Source organism: Poeciliopsis prolifica, unplaced genomic scaffold (genome assembly GCF_027474105.1).
Source record: "Poeciliopsis prolifica strain line A6 unplaced genomic scaffold, Auburn_PproV2 SCAFFOLD051, whole genome shotgun sequence".
NCBI lineage: Eukaryota > Metazoa > Chordata > Actinopteri > Cyprinodontiformes > Poeciliidae > Poeciliopsis > Poeciliopsis prolifica.
The window spans coordinates 799,440-821,300 of record NW_026562426.1 but is presented as its reverse complement, the minus strand read 5'-3'; the positions used below and the strand labels follow the sequence as shown (position 1 = coordinate 821,300).

Below are 21,861 nucleotides of genomic sequence, written 5' to 3'. Positions count from 1 at the left end.
GTTCTTAAGACCTGATATACAAATAAATAAATAAAAAATCTGATGATGTTCTGGAGAGCATTTATTGTTTTACACGTTTCTCTTACATCCTACAGACTTTAAAGTTACGACCAAACAAGTCAAGGCAGAACTTTGCTTTTCATGGCACGCATGCAGTTACTGAATTGAATCCAAATGGGAAAACGGCAAAGTTCACAAAATATAATCTCCATGTACCTGTAAGGCCTGGGATTGTGTAAAAAATAACATTCTGTCATTGCGTCATCTGGAACGCACCTCTTATTTCCCGTTCATTTAACCAAACGTAAGGTTTGACTCCTACTTTTCCATGGTTTGTGTCAGATATTAGTAACATCATTGCATCACCTCAGAACACGCAAATTTCACTTCCCAAACTCCAGCATGTAGAATTATTTTTAGCTGATTTGAGCAAATTTTCTTTGTTTGTTTGTTGTTGTTGTTTTTTTTTTACAATGGTTCTATGGAACTCTATATTGACTGGGAATTCATCTCTTTCCTGCTATAGCAAACGTTTCGACCAGGAAATAATTGTTAGAGTCAATTCATCAAGCTGTGTCATGCAGTAACAGGCCTGCATTTCACTGCAAACTTTTTGACTTGAGTGAGTAAGACACCAACAGGTGTTGAAAAAACACAAAAACCTTCCACTTAAAGGGGGGTTTGGTTTTGCACTAGTTCAAAACAATGAGTTTCAGTCCAAAATTACACGATCATATCATTGATGCAGACCTGTTGGGAGTACGTCCACATTACGACTCTCCAGTTCTCACGTTCTTATGGCTGATGGCTTGGGCCATTAGGGAACCGTAACTCCTCATTCTGTTCACTAAAGCAGAGAACATTTGAGTTTTATGACATGAGGAATTATCCCACTAGCCATCAAAAATGTTCTGCTGGTACTGAGGGAACCAAAAAAGTGTGCTGAGAAAACAGCCACCACACCAGTAACTCCACCTTCAGCAGTTTGAACTTTTCATGAAATGAACCCATGCTGTTACATTGACTGCTGCCTCTTCCAAAATACTCCTACCAACCTGTCTGGCAACGACTGCGCCAAAGTTTGATTGGAATCAGTTTTCCTCACCTAAAATCCGTGTGATTGGCCGGTTTGACGTGTTCTGTTGAATTGAACAGGTGTATCTAAAAAAGTGGCTGGCAGATCTATTTTTCAAAATGTTATTTTTCTTGAGCAGTTTCTGAAAACAACGTAGAAACAAAGTAGTGGCAAATGTGTGTGCAATTCAAACTTTGTACACAAGTATTTTGCACAGCATGTTAAATTCCTGCAGACAAACAAGCTTTTGATTAATTGACAAGCCTTTTAGAAAGTTACTTTTGCGTCATTGCCTTTGAGTGCTACAACTTGGGCCTGTGAGTACAAGTGACTCGTACCACATTATCTGGACTCCCTTCAGTTGTAAGTCCATAGAACAATGGTATGCTATAGTTAGGTTGGATAATCACTTCACACAACACAGTGGGATGATTGGGGGACAGAAACACAAGACATACCAGTGTGTCACATCTGTCGTAACATAATCGATGCACCTCAATTGTCCATTTACGTCCAACCCTTTGTATTACACCCAACATTTATACATGAAAATGCAGTTTTAGTAAAATAAGGTGTGCGTCAGAAATCCAGTCTATGCCAGGATTTTCATCTACATCATGAAGTCTAAACTGAGTTTTATTAGATGAGGTTTTTCTCCTGCACCGGACAGATGGCCATTGTGTCAGAAGCTTTGTCGCAGCAGTACAGGTAAAAAAACGGCAGGATCTTCTCCGTGAAGGCATCCTCGAACGTGTAAATGTGGATCCGAGCTCTCACGTCATAGAACGAGATCTGTCCTTCCTCACAGTCCACGTACACACCTACTCTCTTTGGCTTCTGGTCGAGCGAAAGCAGCAGCGGCGGCGACGTTGACACCCGGTAGCCCTGGCCTTTCTTCATGGCCAGAGCCCAGTAACCCTGGGCTGTGCTCACAGAGATCCTACCTTTTCTTTTGACCGAAGCCTTGGCCACGCCTAGGTACCAGTCATCCTTGTCTCCCACCTGGACCTCCCAGTAGTGTCTCCCTGAAGTGAAGCCATCTCTGCCTAGCACTATGACCACGGTGTCAAAGCGGTCAGGGTTGTCCGGGAGTTCCTGCCAGGCCCCCAGGTGCCTCACCTGGTGCCTGTCCTGAGAGAGCTGGAGCCATGGATTGGCAGTGTCTGGGTCCAGCATGACGTCCACTGCAGGCACAAAACATAGGACTCAACTACAGAACGGTTTTCAGCTACGCCGTGTTTGGGCTGTTATACATAAAAACTTTTTTTTTTAAAAAAAGTAAATTTCTTCCAAAAACATTCAAATTTTGAGATTAAGTACATAAATGTTCTGGAAAACCCCCCCAAAAAAGTCACAATTTTCAACGACTGTAAAATTTTAAATTGACAATTTTCAACTATTTAAACTCATAAATGTCTGTAGACAGAAAGTTAATGTTTGACAAAAAACATTTCAGAAATATTATACTAAAAAAAAAATGGCCCTAATACGCTGTAGTTCCAGATGCAAAACGACAAATATCAAACAGAAGAAAAGTTATTAATTACCTGAATATTTCAGAATTTTCTTAATCTCTGTAAGAGTCAAAAAACATTTTTTGTTAGCTAAACACCGTCTTTAGGACGATGTTTTTACTTTTCTTCTAAACTCGTTTGGAGAAAAATGTCAGAATCCCTACCACTTGCAGACAGCTTGTCAATCATTTCACTTAATGCCGTCTCCAGTTTAGACACAGATCTCCTGATCATCCCAACGCTTGTGTCTGTGGGAACACTGGTTTCAGACCAGTCTTTAACAGATGGGATGGCGCTTAAGGCTGGAAAACTCTGTGGACAAATGACATCATAGACAATTAGCATTTTCAATATGGATTGATGTACATTTAAGGCTTTTTAATAAATTTTTTTCATTGTGTTTTTCACTCCATTTTTACAGAGTGAAACAGAAATAAATTTGACGTTGACATTGACAAAGTCCTTGAGTGGTTTCAAATAATCCAAGCACACACAGAACAAAGCGCAGCATTATGGACTATACCATCATTTTTAATTAATCAAAACTGTGTGATTGTCAAAAGTTCTGCAATTTGTTTTTCTATGCATTTGTTTCAGCTCTACCTGAGGTCTTCAGGGCAATCTTGGAACCTCTGTTGATATTTACAGGTATCAGGCTTAGTTTATGAGAACAGACGAGTGTCATCAGCAAAGTGTTGAAAGTGTGTATATTTCCTCCTAGCCCAAAAGGAAGATTGTATTGATTAAAATAGAATTGGACCAAATTTTGAGCCCTGAGGAACTCCATATCTCTCCCTACTAATGCTTGAGAGTACATTACATGCTACTACAGACCAGAGTGATTCACAAAGACATGAATTAACCATGGGCCACGGGGCCTCACTCTGTTTATAAATTATCATAAACAGTCTGGTTTGATGCCCCGCTGTGAAGCAGTGAACATGATGTGTGATCCAACAGCTATGGCATAAAAACAGACATTGTTCGAGGCAACAGCCATACGATTTACTTTCCCAGGGATGATTTGGTTTGTCCTGAATCTGAACTCAAACTTATCAAATCATTACACTTCCAGGTGGTTTAGAGTGGTTTTCTAACAGTTTTCTAAAGGAAAGGAAACAATACAACACTCTCCCCATAATGTTGCATTGTTTCCCACCAAATTTGAATTAATAGGAGGAATTGTTGATTTTGCTGTATCGGCCAGGAAGTACACAGTAAAACTAACCGATTAACTAACTCGCCTTGCAGCCTACTGACTGACAGCTCACCTTTCCTGTTCATTCAGATTCCCGGTCAGTATGTCAGAAGAGCTTATTTGATCTGTTGTTGAGGCCGTGATATGATAAGACTGGAGAGGAGAGCATATCTGCAGCGCGCCACCGTGGGTTACATCAGATTCTGCTGCGGCTTGATTTGCTTTGACCGTAAAAGGCCAGGTGGGTTGTTTTCCTCTTTAGCTACAATGGAAGTGACGGCGTTGACCTTTGCAAGACAACCGCAATGACAACACAAGGAATGACAAACAACAAAACTGCATTTCAGTAAGCTGTTCCTTGCCTTCAGGAAGTGAATGTGGTCAGTTCTGTTCACATTTTCCAAATCCGCATGCCTCGTCTTGAGCTCCGAGATTTCCTGCTCCAGCTCGGCGATGAGGCCCTCGGCCCGCCTCTCCGTCTGCCTCTGCTTCTCCTCAATGACCAGAACCAGCTCGGCCTGAGCCTTCTGGATAGAGCGCACCAGCTCCGAGAAGACCTGCATGCTCTCCTCAATCTCTCTCTGAGCGCTGACCTGAAAGTGAAAGTTGAACACAAACAATGAAAGGGTGTCGTGTGCATATTTGCAAAAACACACTATCAACTATCATATCATTGAAACGATATGGATCGACACTAAATACAAGTGTGATGGCTGTTGTATCATACTGTCATACAAATCTTGATCTGTGATTGAAGCTAACAGGAGTTCAGTTGAATGACTCTCGCTGTGACTCGCCTTGTTGACCTCCAAGGAGTGCTTGATCTCCTCCACCTTCTTCACTCTGTCTTGGATCATCTGCTGGACGTCGATCTCTGTCTTTTTCAGCAATGCCTGCGTAACATAATTTCCCACAAACGTTGATGGCAGATGTAGAATTAATACTAATACTTTACCTGTTTACGTTCAGTCCTTGAGATGTGCCACCCTGCCACTTTTAGGTGCGCCTCTTCTCTAACAAACCCGAGTCAATGGTTCTTCACCAGGCGTTTACAGATTGAGTGAATGCCGTTGAGGCAATTCAGCTGTTTGACTGAAGCGTGTTGCAGGGATGTATCTGAAAGCTGCAGGGTGGTGTCTCTCAAGGACTGGATTTGACGTGTCCAATGTGACCTATTAAATCCATCCCAGATTGATAGACGGCAACATTTATCTCTGTATTGTTGTCAATGGTTCTCCAACTTGGGCCCCCTTAGCACACAGGAGACTTTTGATACAATCGAGTATAAATGATCATGAACAGTCTGGTTTTGTTCCAGAGCGGTGTGCACCTAAAACGTGGGGCTGAAAGGTTCTTGAAAGTTAGGTTTTGGAAAAAAAGACAGTACTCCAGAATTAGGGTCAGAGTGACGGACTAGTTAACATTTTGATGTGTAATGACGGCACTTGGCGAAATGTAATGTTTACTAGTTTTCTCAGTTGACTGTGTGTAAACTTGATTGATGTATTGTAGCCTTGCAGTAAGATGATTGTAGGTTTTATCCCCAGCCTGGAGAGTTTTTAGTCTTTTTCTCCCCATGCATGAGGTTCTTTCAGCTTCCTACCACAGTCTAAAAACATAATTGTTAGCTATGTGTGTTTGTGTCTTTGCATAGTCGTTGCCTCTGTGTCTTTGTGTAGGCTTGTGATAGACTGATAAACAGACTGTTGACGCAGAGACACAGTTTTGGGCGTCGGTCGGTGTTTCTCACCTTCTTCTCAGTCCATTCTCTCTCCACAGGGACGGTGTAATGTGCCCTGTGGTCTGTCTCTGTGCAGAGGACACACACACAGGTCTGGTCTTTCTTGCAGAAGAGCTCCAGCAGCCGCTCGTGCTTGGGACACATCCTGTCCTCCATGTTGGCCACCGGTTCCATCAGCTTGTGCTTGGTGAACCTGGTGGAGTGAGACTTGAGGTGCTCGTCGCAGTAAGAGGTGAGGCACACAAGGCAGGATTTGACGGCTTTGGGGCGGCCGTCGCCCAGGCAAACATCGCAGAGGACTTCCTCCCACAGCAGAGGAGGGGTCAGGGATATTGGGGACGTTTGAGGAAGTGCAGGGGAAGTTGGTCCAGGTGAAGGTGGAGGTGATGCTTCTCGTGGCAGAGCTTGAGCTAAGTCTTGAGGTGAAGGTGGAGGAGAAGCTTTAGATGGCAAAACTGGAGGGATTAATGGCGGTAGCTCCTCCCCTTGACTCTCCTTCACTTCCTGCTTCTTTTTCTTCTCTTCTTGCTTTTGTTTCAGCTCCTCCATAAGGTTCTGCATCTGACCTTTCTCCAGAAGCCTCTCCTCATCCTCCTTCACCTTCCTCTCCATCATCCACTTCTTGGTCTTACCTGTGCTTTCTTCCCCACTTCCCTTCACTTCGGTGCTCTTGACTCTTATCTGCTTGAACTGCTCTGCAATCTCCCTCAGCACCGTGTTAACGCTGATGTCGGGACGTTTGTGGAAGGACTTCTTGCACATGGGACACTGATACAGAGGGCTGGTTTTCCAGTATCCCAGGATACAGGTCTGGCAGAAGTTGTGCCCACAGGGGATGGACACGGGGTTGGTGAAGACGTCCAGGCAGATGGAGCAGTGGACCTGCTCTTCAGACAGGTTCCCAGTGGCAGCCATTCCTACACGGCGGAGAGGCAGGGTCATTTTCAGCAAAAGCAACCAGCCTTTGAATGGGGCACCAGACCTGCTGTGACATTGAGGTTTCTAGAGTTAGACGGCTTTTAATGTCTTCGGGGTCACATGCATGCACAGTAATGGAACAAAACGTCAAGTTCTTAAAGTTCTTAAAACAGACTTAAGAATGGTGATTGTATAGTTTTGTTGATTTCCTCTTAATTTGAGGTCGATTTTTTTCCCCCATCGCCCCTCTAAATGTCAATACAATCAAATAAATTGAAAAAGGAAAAAGTACATTGAACTACGCAGACAAGACATAGAAAATGAGTGATCTGGAGTCGTTATGTTAGCTAAATATGTTGGGTGTCATCCTAAAATGCATAGTTGTATGAAATTTACTGGACAAAAAAAATACAAATTGGAACAAAACTCTGAAAATTAGCTATACTGCATAAAATTTGATTCATTAATACGTTTGTCAAGTTTCAAGTCATTTCACTAACCATTGAGGGTTTTTCCGTCATTAGGGGGAGAGGTACCAATAATTTTGTCCGGGTCTAATTTGGATCCATTTCAAGTTTATGTCCTTTGATAAAAATAAACAATTTATAAACGTAGATTTCCTATTTGCAAGATATTGGGTTTGACACCATATGGACCGGTTGACTCATGAAATGTCAAACCAAATTAATGCACACATAACCCCATTTTCTCAAAGCAGATATATATAAAATATATATATATATATATATATATATATATATATTAAATGATCAGCTTCCATAGCAGCCACTATATGTATTTAAGAAAGAACACAAGGTCGGTATGAAATGTTCCGTGGAAGACGGATCATACCTGAAAAAATCAAGAAGATGAAAAGACTGTGAGAATAAAATGACAAAATTACCAGAACTCTTCAAAGCTCTAACCTGAAAAATTTATAAATATATTTGTATATTTTTAATAATGGAGAAAAACAGCAAAATCTTTAACTGTGAAAACAACTAAACACGTTAAAACACAAAGTGTGTTTGGAAAAGAAGCTTGAAAAAAGTATGAATCTTTTGTTTAAATTTTGGAAAATCAATACATTTAGCCTGTTTTCAACCGATAACTTTCATGGTCAGTCATTTTTGAAGGGGTGGAGAAAATGCATAAGAGTGAGGATTGCTTGTATTTAGCAATTTAAAACTACATCCTCCTCAGTTGGACAATAGTTGCTGTAATGTTGTTTATCTTCTATGCTTTAAATGTAATGATTCATCATCATTATCCATGCAGATTAAAACCTCTTGGGCTCTTTATCAAGGTTTCTTTGCAGTCGTAGTTTTGTACTTTCTTTCTTATTTCCGGGTTTATTGAATTTGAATTGCGACGCACCAAACTTTGAGGTCTGGTAAACTGTCCCACTTATACCAGAGAGTCCTGAGTGAATGTGTTTGCCTTTCAGACGATGATGGCTCCTGGCTAAAGGCCTCGGCATTCATGACAGGACAGACACTTTTCCAAAAATATTCTTTCAGCATGCGAACTTGGCTTGCATGACCTACATTCCACATCTGTGTTCGCTTTGTAATTACCCACCGTTTTCCTGCAGTCAGATCATTTTCAAGGACTTTATGCGTCAGCAGTAAAACCGATTAAAAGACAAACCGAAAGTAATTTTGTCAACGTCACGGCTTTTCATTCAGACACCACTCACTGGTTTGCCAAAATGACTCAATCCAGCAACATCCCTCTGGAAAATAGGCACCGAATGTGTTGAATTTCAGAAAATCAGAAAAACTAAACACAGTATCTGTAGCACAGACACTCACCAAGGAGCAGCTGCCTTAAGACTCCGCTGCGCGCTGATATCTGAGACCAGCTTTGACCACTGCCACCTCCAGCTCCCCCAGCACTGACCCGCGACACAGACCCGAAAATAACCCCCCACCCCTCCCATCGCTTGCTTTCACCCTAGATACAGATTTAAGCCCCCTGGCAACGGCCTGACCTCAGGAGGAACTACAACTCTAACCGGACTCAGACGTAGAGGCTACATTATAATGTTGATTGAAAAAAATATATATTTAAGTCAGTATTTGTATTCATTTGAAGTATTTTTTTAGGACCAGTTTCACTAAAACCACATGAAAACACACAAGTTGAAGCTTGTTTCATTAAAACTACTTTGTAAAATGTGTTTAATTTAATTCAGGATTCAATTGTTGGAAATACAAGAGAAAAGGTCGACCAGCTCAGTATATTTAGAGATGTTAGCATGGAGACTCTGTCATAAGTTAAAGGTTGTTTTTGTAATTATAATTTTTGTCATTTAAATTAATACAAATTCATTATATTTTTATTAATTTAGGACTCTTAGTAGAGAGAAAAAACAAAAACAAAAAAACAATCCAAACCTGTGAAAAAAAAATGAGCCAATTTCAAACCAATATTTCCTCATTTAACATGGGGAGCATTTCCATAGGGTGTAATACAATTGCAACTCTAAAACTTTCTTTTGTGTGTACCCAGGTCATCCTTCATCACTGTCAAAATCTCAAAAGAGCAAAAAAAAAAAAACTTTACAAATTTAGCTTGACTGTGGAGCTGAATTTTGAAAGTTTGAAGTCGTGATCCTGGTGCAAACACGCCGTTTTCATCTCTCCATTTCGTAAAGGCCTGCAGTGAACACGGATGTTTGGATAAACATCTGAACATGGGAGTGCATGGATGAACAAATCCAAGATCCCATGACACGTCAAGAGCACTGATCCAGTGCGCCATCTACTGGTGATATACTGAACTGCGCTGAGGAATTTCACGGTCTGGATGAGTTTGCTCTTGTACTAACCTCAGAATAAGGACAAATACTATTCCCCCTTTTTGATTCAGAAGCAATCTTTATTTGAAAACTACAGAAAGAAGGTGCAAAAAGAATCTGACATAAAATTACTGAACACCCAAACCCCATAAAGCAACCACAGCCCAACAATTCTCTCAAACATGTGCAATAATATATTTGGTTCCTTCACTGAGGCCCTGAAATGACTTGAATATTCAGAGCCTCCCATGATGATGATGCATAGCAATGTTACAAGAAGATGGTGGTGGGGGGAGTATTATATAACCCCAGAGCACGTGTGACACTGTTTTGAAGACGCTCGATGTCAGCGTCGACACTCCTTTTGGAATTACGGTCAAAATGTTGATGTTTTTCACTGAGCAATGATTCAATCTTTCAGAAGGTTTTAGGAGGTTTTGATAAGACCTGAATGTTTCCCTTTGTAAAACGAAACCAAATAAACTTCACTTCCTTTGGTCCAGACATGCAGACAATAAGAGATACTTGATACTCATGGACAACGACTTTTAGTTGGCAGAAATGACTCCAGCTCCTTACCAATACAGTCTTTTAGCAGTCTTGCAACCTACTTTTATTTCTACTCATTCTTTCATGGGAAATGGTTCAGTCACTGAACTTTTTCATCGATTGTAGTATCTTTTTTTTTTTGCTGTTTTTGGTTTTTGGTGCCAATGAAATCCTCTGACAAACTCTGATTTTAAGTAAAGGATGCAGATAAACTGTCAGCTGAACTTTTCGTGCTTCAGTAGCCCCAGATTTTATTCTAATGAATTAAAAAAAAAAAATTATTATTTTAGCTGAACAGAATAAATGTCACATTAAAGATGACGTTGTTTGTTAATATATATATAAAAAAATCTGTTAGTTTAAAGTGACTGAACGCAGTTTTTCTTCCGGTGGAGTAGTGATGACTCACTAGAGACCGAGGCGGCAGGAGCTCGATCTGCTTTTGTTCGCTTTGCGAACAAGTGAGGTCATCGTGAAGTCCTTGAACATGAGACGACTCGTTCCAACAAAAAAACACCAAGCTCTCGGTCTACCATCCACTCTCTGACTGCTTATGTGTGCTTAACTTGTGTTATGACCAGAGGAGAGTTGTTCTTCCCGTCCTGGCTTAGGCAGGGGCTGAAGATCGGGTACACGCTCTCGATGAACTTATCCGTGAAAGTGTAGAGGTGCTGGCGTGTCTTCACGTCGTAGAAAGACAGCTGGCCGGCCTCGTAATCCAAGAAAAGTCCTACTTTGCTGGGATGGGACATGAGCGCCAGCGGCAGGCGAGTCTCGGCGAGCGCCTTCACCTCGCCGTTCTTCAGCCACAGGCACCAGTAGCCGCCTTCAGGGTTCAGCTTGATTTCGCCCTTGCGGCGAGCCGTGGCGCGCACCACGCCGAGCGTCCAGGCCGTCTTGCGCCCGACTTCCACCTCCCAGTAGTGGCGGCCGGAGTGGATGGCCTCTCGGGCCAGCACGAAGAGGGCCGGGTTGAAGCGCTTCGGACCCTCCGAGTGGGAAACCTTGTGCTCTTCGTATTTCACCTGCTGACCTTCGTGAGTAATGACCAGGTTCTTTTGGGCTGTGGACGGGTCCAAAATAACTTCACCTGGAAAGGAGAGGATAAAGCAGGGTAAGACGGTGACCGAGCATTTTGTTTCACAAGTCTTCAATTCTAAAACAGAGGAGAAAATCAGTGTCACTGTTCACAACTTCTTCTGTTCACTGATTGGCCTGGTTGAAATTCTACCGGAGAAATCCACTTCAATGGGAGAAATCCACTTCAATGGGAGAAATCCACTTCAATGGGAGAAATCCACTTCAATGGGAGAAATCCACTTCAATGGGAGAAATCCACTTCAATGGGAGAAATCCACTTCAATGGGAGAAATCCACTTCAATGGGAGAAATCCCAGACGGAGCAAAGAAAGGAGATGAAAACTGAGCGGAATTGAGTGGGAAGGCAGCGGCCAGCCAATCAAATGGGCTACATTCAGTTGGATTGAGGTCACACGCGACAGAAAGTGGCTCCATCTTGTGGGCATTCAGGAGAACTGAACATCCCAAGAGTTAAGAACCTCAAGACACATTTTAAATCATACAGAAAAACAAAATGCCAAAGGGGATTACTCACTTGCATAGTTCTGCACCTTCCGGAACTCTGACAGGAATGAAAAAAAAAAACAAAGACAAAGTATGAGAGAGACAATAAGTCAACACGTCATCAGGCAAAACAAGTCAGGCTAAAGCAGATGGTTCGTGCTCGTGTTCAGCACGATGCTCGGGTCTGGAGCTGGAAACGCTCCAGACATGTGCTGCTGTCATGGCTCCGCTGCAGCATCGACGCACTCTCCATCTGTCCAGTCATCTTGGATGTGTAAAACGCAACGATGAATCACTCTCCTATTCTGGAAAGCGCATTCGCTGACCTACATATGCCTGATTTCACATTTGCATAAACCAAGTTGTCTGTATGAGACACGGGATAATGAGGTTTCTGGGATATTTGCAGCAAAACCAAGAAATCTAGGAGATTTAATGCTGATTTTTTTTTTTCCTGACCTTTTTCTGGAAGAATTATCTTGTTCACATTTTGACACATTACATTTCAACACTTTTGGGGATTTTTGGTGGCAGAAAAACACAAAACTCAACATAATTGTGAAATAGGGAGAAAAATTGACATTATTTTTCAACTATTTTTACAAATAAAAATATGAAAAGTATTTTGTACATTTGTACCAGCTGAAACGATGGATGGGATTAATCGTCATCTAATTTAGTTCATCATTAACTGGAGCACACACACTCAGGAAAAGTGTATTTGCTGAACAAACAACAACATCGTCAAAATATATGTATAATTCTTGCATTTAAGATCAAATCAAATTCCCCTGTAAATATGTTTTACCCAAAAATCCTCAAGTGACAGTTTTAATTTCATTTTAGACAACGGACCACATGGTGATTTAAAAATGTTGGATAACAAAGGTTGAGGTTGAATTAACAATCTGTAGAATGTTCCATCATTTTTTTTAGATTTGATTAATCACTGAGCCGTTTGAATAATTCAAACAAATAACAATAATTATAATAAAAATGAACAAATGCCAGCATAATTGTCCGTCGGGCCTTACACAGCTGCATCAAGTTCCGAAGAGATGAAAATCAAAACGGGAAAAGAAATTTATCAGTTTGTCGAATTTGTGGCAAAACCGATACAACAGCACCATGAATGCCTTCTGCAGCATAAATTTGATCTCAGAGGTTTTCTTGAAACGTAATATTAAAATCTCATCTCTTTGAACTCAATATCGTCTTGTGAGTTTTGGGTTTGGTTTGACCCCCATTGACTGGCCGTCAACACTAAATGAATAACATTTTCCTCCACAGGAGTTATGGCCACCTAAAATCAGACGATTTATGCTAAATTTATGGAATAATTATTGAATAGTGACTAAAACAAAACATTCTAAAAGTTGAATCTTCCTTACATTATTTGGTAGCACCGTCCCAAACTTTGTTCCCAAACGTGGGAACGTTTGGGAACAAAGTTTAGGCAACAATCCCCTATTTTAATAGAAATGAATTGGTGTTTGAGTTTGCCATGTGAAAACAATCGCTGCTAAAAATAGAACAAAACAAACATTTTTATTATTACTATTTATCTTTCCACATGGCCAGGAGTTCGTACTCATATTTCAAACTGGGTCATCGTGACGGCGGCTCTCTCACCTTTCCCATAAAGTCTCTTGAGCTCGTCCTGGAACTTCTCGATGAGGCCGCCGACAGAGGAGCAGAGCGTCCCCAGGTAGATGTCGGTGTTGATGCTGACCCCTGACCAATCGTTGTGCTCGGGCGAGTGGGACAGCGTGGCCAGGTTCTGTACAACATGGAACGGCGAGATGAAATGAAAATTTAATGAGTCTCTGGGGGTGAGGGAGGGAGGAGAAGGAAGTCTGCAGTAAAAAAAAAAAAAAAAAAGAGAACAAGCTGCGCTGGAAACGACGACGTGGAGTTTATTTATTTTTGATCTTAGGAGCTTAACAGAGGGAAGGAGGTTTGTTTTTTGCTAATTTGACCCTTTGCACTTCTCTTTCCCGGTGTGAACAATATTCCAGGCTAACTTCAAAGACATATTTTATGTTTTATCCACATGAAAAGTCTGGGAATAAAGAGGCGAGGGGAGGGCGAGCACACTCCGTCGCTTCATAGAGGCTTTTGATGTCGTGCCTCTGAACTAAAGCGACCGCAACTGATTGTCCTCCAGGTAGCTGGCTCTAAGAGCAGATTTGCACTTGACAAACAATTTTCTCTTTTATTATTTCTTCAATTAATTTAATAGATGAATTGAAGAAAAAGTCTTCAATTCATCTGTCTAAAATTGAGGCCTTGAAATGAATGTTATTTGGCTGAATAACTTTTAGCTTGATAACCAATTTATCTTAATTGATAGTTATTGATGGTTATCTAGACACTTGTTTGTGTCTATCAAATTTATCGGCAGTTTGACTGGATGAGATCTGTGCATTTTTGTGAAGACGGGTCTTAAATGCCACTCAAAGTTCTTCCGTTTGACCCGGTAAAACCTGCAGAAACGCTGAGCTCATCAAAGGAGGCGCCCGTTATTCTGTGATTTTCCGTAGAGCCTCGACTACCTGAAGGAAGACCACTTTGTCCTTGGTGTGCGCATGGGCCTCCAGCTCGTTGCTCCTCCTCCTCAGCTGGCTCAGCTCGTTCTCCAGGGTCCGGGCCAGCTCCTGGGCGTGGCGCTCCGCCTCGCGCTGCCTGGTGGTGATCAGCTCCACCATCTCGGCCTGACTCTGCTCCACCAGCTTCTGCAGCGCGGCGTACACCTGCCAGCTGTCCTCCAGCTCCTTCTGAGAGCTGGCCTGCAAAAACAGTACGTGAATGATGTCTTGGAAGAGATGGAAAAAGATCCAGAGGATGTCGAAATGACACCAGTGTTTTGGAGGTGTGACCTGGGTCTTGGCAGACTTATGTAGTAGGATGTATTTAAAGCTAGTTGTTTTTCAACATGCCAGTGTCACCAATATTAACCATCAATGCTTTTCTATCTTGATGGTCTTGTTCATGACACCCAAGTTGGGGTATCTTGGGGTTTGGTCCAGTGGTATTTAATTGGTTATGTGACAGATGTAACTTTTTTTTCTATGGAAATAAATGGGAACAAAGCTCTTAATCTTTATCACTTTCATGCTGACTTTCTTAATGTTATTTGTCAACCAAACAACCAATGTAATAGGTTGTTTGGTAATAAAATAATAAAAGGTAATAAAAAGGTAATAAAATACTCATCGTTTTCATCTGTATACCAGCTGTTAAAGTAATGTACAATAAACTGTATGTTTCTATTATTATTCTTTAAAAATCAGAAGCATTTTGTACTGTAGTTTGGCATTATGAAAGGACAAAAAAAAACATTTAGAAGAAAATGTATAGAATTTAAACTAAAACTTACTCAAAAGAAATAAGAGAATAAGAGGTTAAGAAGCTGCCAAATATTTTGTTTCTTTAATTATTATTATTATTCTTGTCATTTCAAATTTTGTCTTCCTCAAAACCCGGTTCATTTCTGGTTTCTCCTGATACGTGACATGAGAGAAGCTTAAAAAAAACATTTAGAAGAAAATGTATAGAATTTAAACTGAAACTTAAGATACCAAGATAATGTTATATTTCCTGCAGTTTTTAGCACTGTATCCCTCAGGCTGAAACTAAACCATATCATCTCAGGATGTGAAATATAGGCCGTATTTCCTGAGAGTCTGTCTGCCAGTCGCCGCTCAACCGGACAGGCGGGTTGAACAGCTTTCCACTCCCAAACTTCTCTCTGTATCGGAGTGAATGTCTTGATCCTAGAAGCATTTTAATTCGAACAGACAATTAACTATTGTGTGTGCTTTTTATTAAGGTAAGTGTTTTTAGCTATCCAATTCAGAAAGGCCACAATGAGAAGTTTTTGCCTCCATAAGATCCAAATATATCTGAACATAAACAGATACACTCACACACAGCAGGGTGTTTACAGTGAACAGAAAGACACTGAGGCTGTATTGACTCCTAGTAACTTAACACCAACTGTATTTGACAAAGCAAAACATGAAGCAAAGAGTTTCAATAAACCTGTTAACTTTCACCTGAACAAGACACGTAGAACTAAAAACGCCGTAAAAAGAAATGAGAATTCTATTTAAAAATATCATTCTGATGAGCCGTTTCCTCTAGTAACACTTGAAAACGAATGTTGAATCAATTTCAATGTTTGGCCAATGACATTTTTATCCACGGTTTGGCTTGTATGACTGTCCCGTAAAACCGTTCAGGTGTGTGATCCTCCAGACCTTCTCTTCTTCTCCTGAGCAATTGAGCATTCGCAGGTGAAAGAATACAAACGGTGAAGCGTTTACACCGGTCTCACCGGTTGGACGGCGTCGGAACAGGGACCGGAGTCCATGTAGGCGAGAAAAACAAACAAACCGGAGAGAGAACCAAATCCAGAACCGGAACGTCTTTCCTATTCTCTGCCAAGGTGAAGTGAGACGGCAGAATGAAGGGGGCAAACGGGGCACTGTGGGGTATTTATCAGCTGGTGGTTAACAATCCAGCCTTGAACAGGGAAGCATTGGTGAAGCGTTTAAGCTCTGGAAGATTAAAAGCGCTCCATTGTAGTCGGGGTAAATGTTTAACAGCCACTGGGAACAGGTTGAGGACTGAATCTGATTGGCTGCGAAAAACAAACACAGGTTTGTTTCAGGCGTGAGATTCTCACGTTAGGATAAAAAGGAACAAAAGGTAAAAAAATAAATAGATCCAATGAAAACATGACATGATTTAAAATGTTCATTTAGCATTAGTTTTCAAGTGTTAGACTAGTTTGCCTCTTTCTTGTAAAGTTTCCCAAAACTTGGAAGAAACATTGCTTTGTTCTGAGTGACCACAAATATTTCCAAACTTTGAAACTCTTCTTTCGATTGAATGACGGCAAACTTGAGCCGCCTTCACCCAGCTGACTAGTAGTATACGCAACGGGTGGGGGAGGGGCAGCCCTACATTCCTCTGTGTTTCATACTGCAGGTTAAAAGAGAAACTCCAGTGAGCATGGCCTGTCCTCTGGCATCTCATTAGGAAGACTTTAACCCTCTCAGGCTCAAATTACTTGAAAAGACTGGCTAAGTTGTTGCAAATCTGCAATACCTGCCTGGAGAGGGTTAAACTGTCTGACCTGTGTGTATTGAAACTTTAATTTATTAAAGCCTTGGCTTTAGTTCACACAATCCTCAGTACTTGGAAATTTTTGTTTGGTTACAAGAAATACGTAGAAATCAAAGTCGATTTCTATGGTCTTCTTGGATTTTCCATTGTAAGATGTTGGCTCTTATTACACAGTAACCCACCAACATATTCATTGTGCTGTGGACTCACCTTGATGACCTTGATGGATTGCTTGATCTCTTCCAGTTTCTTGGCTCGTTCTTTGATTAGGTTTTTCAACTCTGACCTCTTCTTTCCCAGATTGGTCTGAGGGAGGGAAAAATGGAGGATTTTGGTTGTTAAAATCAGTGTTCAACCTGTTAATTGACTGTCGGACTTTAATGCAAATCTGAGTGAGAGGTTTATATCAGCAGCAATAAGTCACCGCTGTCTTATCTTGACAAATTGACGTCCTCACCACTTAGACTGCACACCTTCAGTAACCGCAGGATTATATAATACACCTTCACCTCGAATAGGAGAAAATGGCGACAGCTCACCATCTTTTTCTTAAACTCGTGGTCGACGGAAATGATATCGTGGGATTTGTGCGTGGCCTCGGCGCAAGCCTTGCAGATGCATGTGTGGTCGGTGCGGCAGTACACTTCCAGGAGGCGTTCGTGTTTCTTGCAGATCTTTTCCTCCAGGTGAAAGGTGGGTTCGATCAGGAAATGTGACGTTAGAGTCTTGACCTACATCACGCAGGAAATACCTGTTAATGAGCGGACAAAGGCAGTCGTGACTGCGGGTCGAGGTAGGTGTGAAGACGGACCTTCTTGTGATGCCTCAAATGGGCCTCGCAGTAGGATCCAGGGCAGTTCACGCAGGACTTCAGAGCCTTCAGCTTCCTCCCAATGCAGGCATCGCAGGGAACGTCGCCGGGCCGGGCGAACTCTCCGGTGTCCAGAGCTGGAGGGCCGCTGTGGCCCGGGTCTGAGCTCGTAGTCGTTGAGCCGCCTCGCGAGGGGCTTCCCGAGGCACCGCCAGAGACCACCAGACCCTGGAACTGGGAGGATATTTCGGCCAGGACCCGGTTGACGCTCATCTCTGGTTTTCTGGAGTAGTTCTTCTTGCACATGGGGCAGGAGAACTTCTTGCTGTGGTTCCAGTAGCCCTGCAGGCAGGCCTTGCAGAAGCTGTGACCGCAGGGTGTCGACACGGGCTCCACAAATATTTCCAGGCATATGGAGCAGGTGAACTGGTCCTCGGTGAGGGCCCGGCCAGTCGGAGTATTGATACCTGGGAACCAGACAAATGAAAGGTTTCAACATTTTGGGGATATTGCTCATAGCTGAGTAAAGGTCTTTTAAGGGAAAGTGAGAAATATCCCTAATTTGTGTGGAAGTTCGGGTATTATGTCGTTGATTCCACACAATTTTTGGGATCTACCAATGTACTGTTTCAAAACAAAGCTTGATGTCTTAAAATCTGATCCTTACTAAAACTTCCCTAAATTCATCCCAAAGCACGAATCTTGTTTTTGATTTGTCAAAATCAGCCTCCACAGACACTGGTGAAGAAGTTTTATGCAAAAACATCAACTTTAGTGTTAAGCTGACAAAAGTTGCCAATAGAAATTGTGCAGTTTGTTGTTTTTACACCTGCAATTATGATGAGTAACAAACAGGTCTGGGATTTGCACCGAAACTGCCCATTAAAAACAACAAAACCAAAAGGATGAGCCGTCAGTCATGTTGTTATTTTGGTGAATAACCTCTCATCGTTGTATCATTTTTTTTTTTTTTTCATTTATTTTGACAGGGTTTTGCAAATAGTTGTCTCACGAATAGGTTTGTCTCTCTACTCCATGCTGGAAACAGGGTGAGGTGGACCATCCTGTTCTTGGACAAACCGGTTTCAGCCAGTTCAGAGACACCCCGCTACCCCCTTATCTTTAGGTTTCTGTTTTATGACCGACCCCCGCCCCGCTTTGAATAAAACCAGGCTGCTGCAGGGGGATGGGTTGGAGACACTAAGGCACCAACCACTAAGACTTTGCAGAGGCTGAAGTGATACTACTCTCTAGTGTGGTTCTTTATATGTTCAGGTTAACAAACCCAACATTGACCACTATAAATCTCGGTTAATTAAGAAATTATAAATTACTTTTACTACTTTCGCCCTTTTGGTTCCATGCGAGCATCTATAAAGATGGATACATTTATAAAATATGATTAAATCCTATCACTGTGTCCAGCTTATTTAATAATCACACTTCTTTATATTATTTGAGAGTTTTATTTGACTGCAGCGAGAAGCAGTCAAAGCCATCAAATTGCCGAGAAAAATCAGCAAAGAATGTAAAAAAACTTTTTGTCTTCAATTTTAGTATCACAATAAATTCCACAGAAATACAGCAGAATAAACGGCCAACAAATTCAAAATGTTCGATATCGTTAAATCGGCTCGATTTAAAGTGGAATAACAATGAACTCAGGGGGGATCTGTCACAGGAATCAGGTTGTTGCATCATTTAATTTGATAAGAAAATAAATATCCAACCACTCAATAGAAAATTTGTTATTTTTTAGCAACGATGTAGTCAGAAAACCACAATATGAAGAAATAATAGTTATTCGGATGAATAGATCAGTCACCAAAAATCCCTCAAAAATAACTGTAGGTGAGATTTAAATCACTCAGTTCAAGTCGGCAAAAAAACGTACAACTTTATAATTAAATGTCCAAATATTCCAGTTCTTTTTTTAATGAGAATAATGTTCGCAAAAGACAAAACAAAGTCCTGGAAGCATTTCTCCGTTTTATTTGAAATGTTTTGCCTTGAACAGACTGCTTCTTCCCTTGGCTGAATATTTTTTGGTGAATTAAAAACGCGCACATTTAGAAACGCTGAAATCTGACGCACAATTTGATTCACGTGTACACGGCTTTCTGGAAAACGCGTTTTGTCTGCGGTTTCAATCTCCACATCTGCATGTGGACCCTTCTGGAATACGACAGCAGTGTCTCTTGTTGAAACCAAAATACCTTTAAGTCTGGTAAAACAGAAAAACATAATCTATGGAATCACATGTTCATATTTCTTCATAGTCGACAAGTCGATGTTAGATTATTTTTAAACCTCTGCAAAAGAAGAGTGAATAATACTTCAAATGAAGAACTATTAACTTCTCTTTCATTTTTTTTAACCAACACACAGTTGAACTTCCTGTCTGAATGCAAACAGCTGAAACCATCCAGGCAGCACCAGAAATGGGTCGTGTTACATCAGCCGTTTGACCCCACATGTGCAGATGTCGGCGTTTTTAGACTCGCGGCTACAGAAATCAGGATGGTCGTTCAGGCGAGATAAAGGAAAGATAAGGAAAGGCCTGGACTGAGTTTCATAACTGATTTTATGATGTGACATGGATGATTTTGTAACAAAGAATTCTTACCACCTTGGAGGTTTTTTTTTTTTTTTCTTCTTTTTGAAAGTCACTCTGTCCCGTGGAGGGTGAGAGACTATCTAAGGAATGCAGACAATCTGGACCTTCTGGCCCCACGGCTCCTGATTTGGCTTCAGGAGAAAACACACGTTTGCAGACAAAACACGTACAGCCGCTTAAATCAAACTGCTAGTCAAATTGATAGCCCTTTCAGTCAGAATCTCTTGATTTCGGGCAAAATAAACAAATACTTGTTTTTTAACTACCAATAAAATACTTAGAAATAAATGAAAGTTCAGTCAAGGTTTGTGTAGTAACTATTGTCTCAAATGCCACATGAAACATGAACACGATGAGAACTAAGAGAACATGTGAAACAGAACTTACTCATGTTTTCTTTTTTTAATTTGGTCTCTGACGTGGAGCGCTGCGGTCCTTCTCTTCCACCGGCCTCCAGGAGTCTAAGAGCAGCAGGTGCAGTCGCAGCTCTTCCTGAAACCTGACGTGGCTCCTCCCACTGTCAGCGTGGCACACCCAAACTTGTCTGCCTTTTGTTGTCATGGCAGAGTAAACACTCAAAGCCCCGAAACTGGACGAGTGATTTGTGCGTTGTTTGACTAGAGCGTATTCTGTGAAGAACCAGGACTCTGGAAACACAACAAACCCACCAGGCTCATCTGGCCTGGTCGATTTATCCAGAAGTAGCGGTCAAGCTCCACTGAATTTGGAAAATTTGAGATTGTATTCTTTGACGTGGCGGCCCGGATAACCGACACAGAGAGAAAAACAAGAGGAGCAGAAATAAAACTGAGAACAACAACATTGCCACTAAAGTCTCTGTGTTTTCACACCCGGTTGACTCGGTTCGATTGGGAGCCAAAGTTGCAAAATTAGTGCAATTCTAAGCAGCCCAGCTTCGCTTTCACACTGCTCTGTGTCAAACCAGCCGAGCCCGAGTTGGCTTTTTTCATGCACATGGGAGTCTGATTGCGCATTCACACTTCCCCAAACCAATTGGGCTTTCTAGGCAAACGAACTAGAGTTCAATAAAACTGGACAAAAGAAGACTGGTGTGAATATGATGCATCCTTAAAGTGCCAGCCACATTTATTAGCTCCGTCTCCTGCAGTAACTCCACCAACCCCGGGGACGAGAGTTGGTCTGACCATCCCTCCAGCACCAGGAGGGATGGTCAGACCCGAGACCAGCCTCTACAAAGTCCCTTATTGTTGAAAACAATTTATCCCAATGCGCTGGGTCCATGTTGGAGATACAATCTTCCATGACAATTCCCAGTTACTGTCGCAAAACCTCAGATATTAAACATGCCAGGCGACTTCTATCGTCGTCAAACTTTTTAATCAGTTTTTTTTCTTTTGTCTTGTTTTGTAATCATTTCAGACGATTTTCATTTTGAAGTCATATATTTGGTAAATCTTGTGTGAGATTTTTACATTTTTTGTGAAGGTGAAGAAGCAAATCTTGGCCTCTCTTTAAAAGAGAAACATCTGTCCCTTTTAATAATTCACAAACACACCAACCCCCCGGAGGACGAAATGAAAGCGTAGAGTGGAATGGCTGCGAACTGCGACAAAGTAGATCTTCACGTCCCTGTGACTCAGAGTCCACGTGTCGTTCATACAGGTTTAAGGACCAAATGTGACTCATGGCAACCTTCCAGTCTTCCGTTCAACACATTCCCTTCCAGCGTTCCTCATTTGGGGAACGTTGAAGCTCAAAATCAACGGAATCCTTACAATTTAGAGACGAATTCTTTGACAAATGAATGTCTGTGACGACTCAATTTTTTTCCTTGGAAAGGATGGAAGAATCATTCCCTAAGTCTGAAACTGTCCCCTGACTTCCCAGCCGGGTCAGTTTGTGGACATTTCTCCACATTACTGTCCGGTGAATTCGA

At 41.6% G+C, this 21,861-nt stretch overlaps 1 protein-coding gene across 1 annotated transcript; it reads right to left on the bottom strand.

Moving 5' to 3' along the window:
• Positions 1 to 43: 43 nt before the first annotated feature.
• On the bottom strand, positions 44 to 20,408 carry btr12 (bloodthirsty-related gene family, member 12). Its single transcript, XM_055058594.1, has 15 exons — positions 20,331 to 20,408; positions 17,327 to 17,793; positions 17,055 to 17,246; positions 16,726 to 16,821; positions 13,938 to 14,171; positions 13,015 to 13,162; positions 11,414 to 11,440; positions 10,353 to 10,888; positions 8,261 to 8,343; positions 5,538 to 6,513; positions 4,585 to 4,680; positions 4,150 to 4,380; positions 2,754 to 2,901; positions 2,623 to 2,649; positions 44 to 2,259 (listed from the first exon to the last, which is right to left on the bottom strand). Exons 1-15 carry the CDS (start codon positions 20,332 to 20,334, stop codon positions 1,715 to 1,717), a joined length of 3,810 nt encoding a protein of 1,269 aa, XP_054914569.1. The 5' UTR covers positions 20,335 to 20,408; the 3' UTR covers positions 44 to 1,714.
• Between the last annotated feature and the right edge of the window lie 1,453 nt (positions 20,409 to 21,861).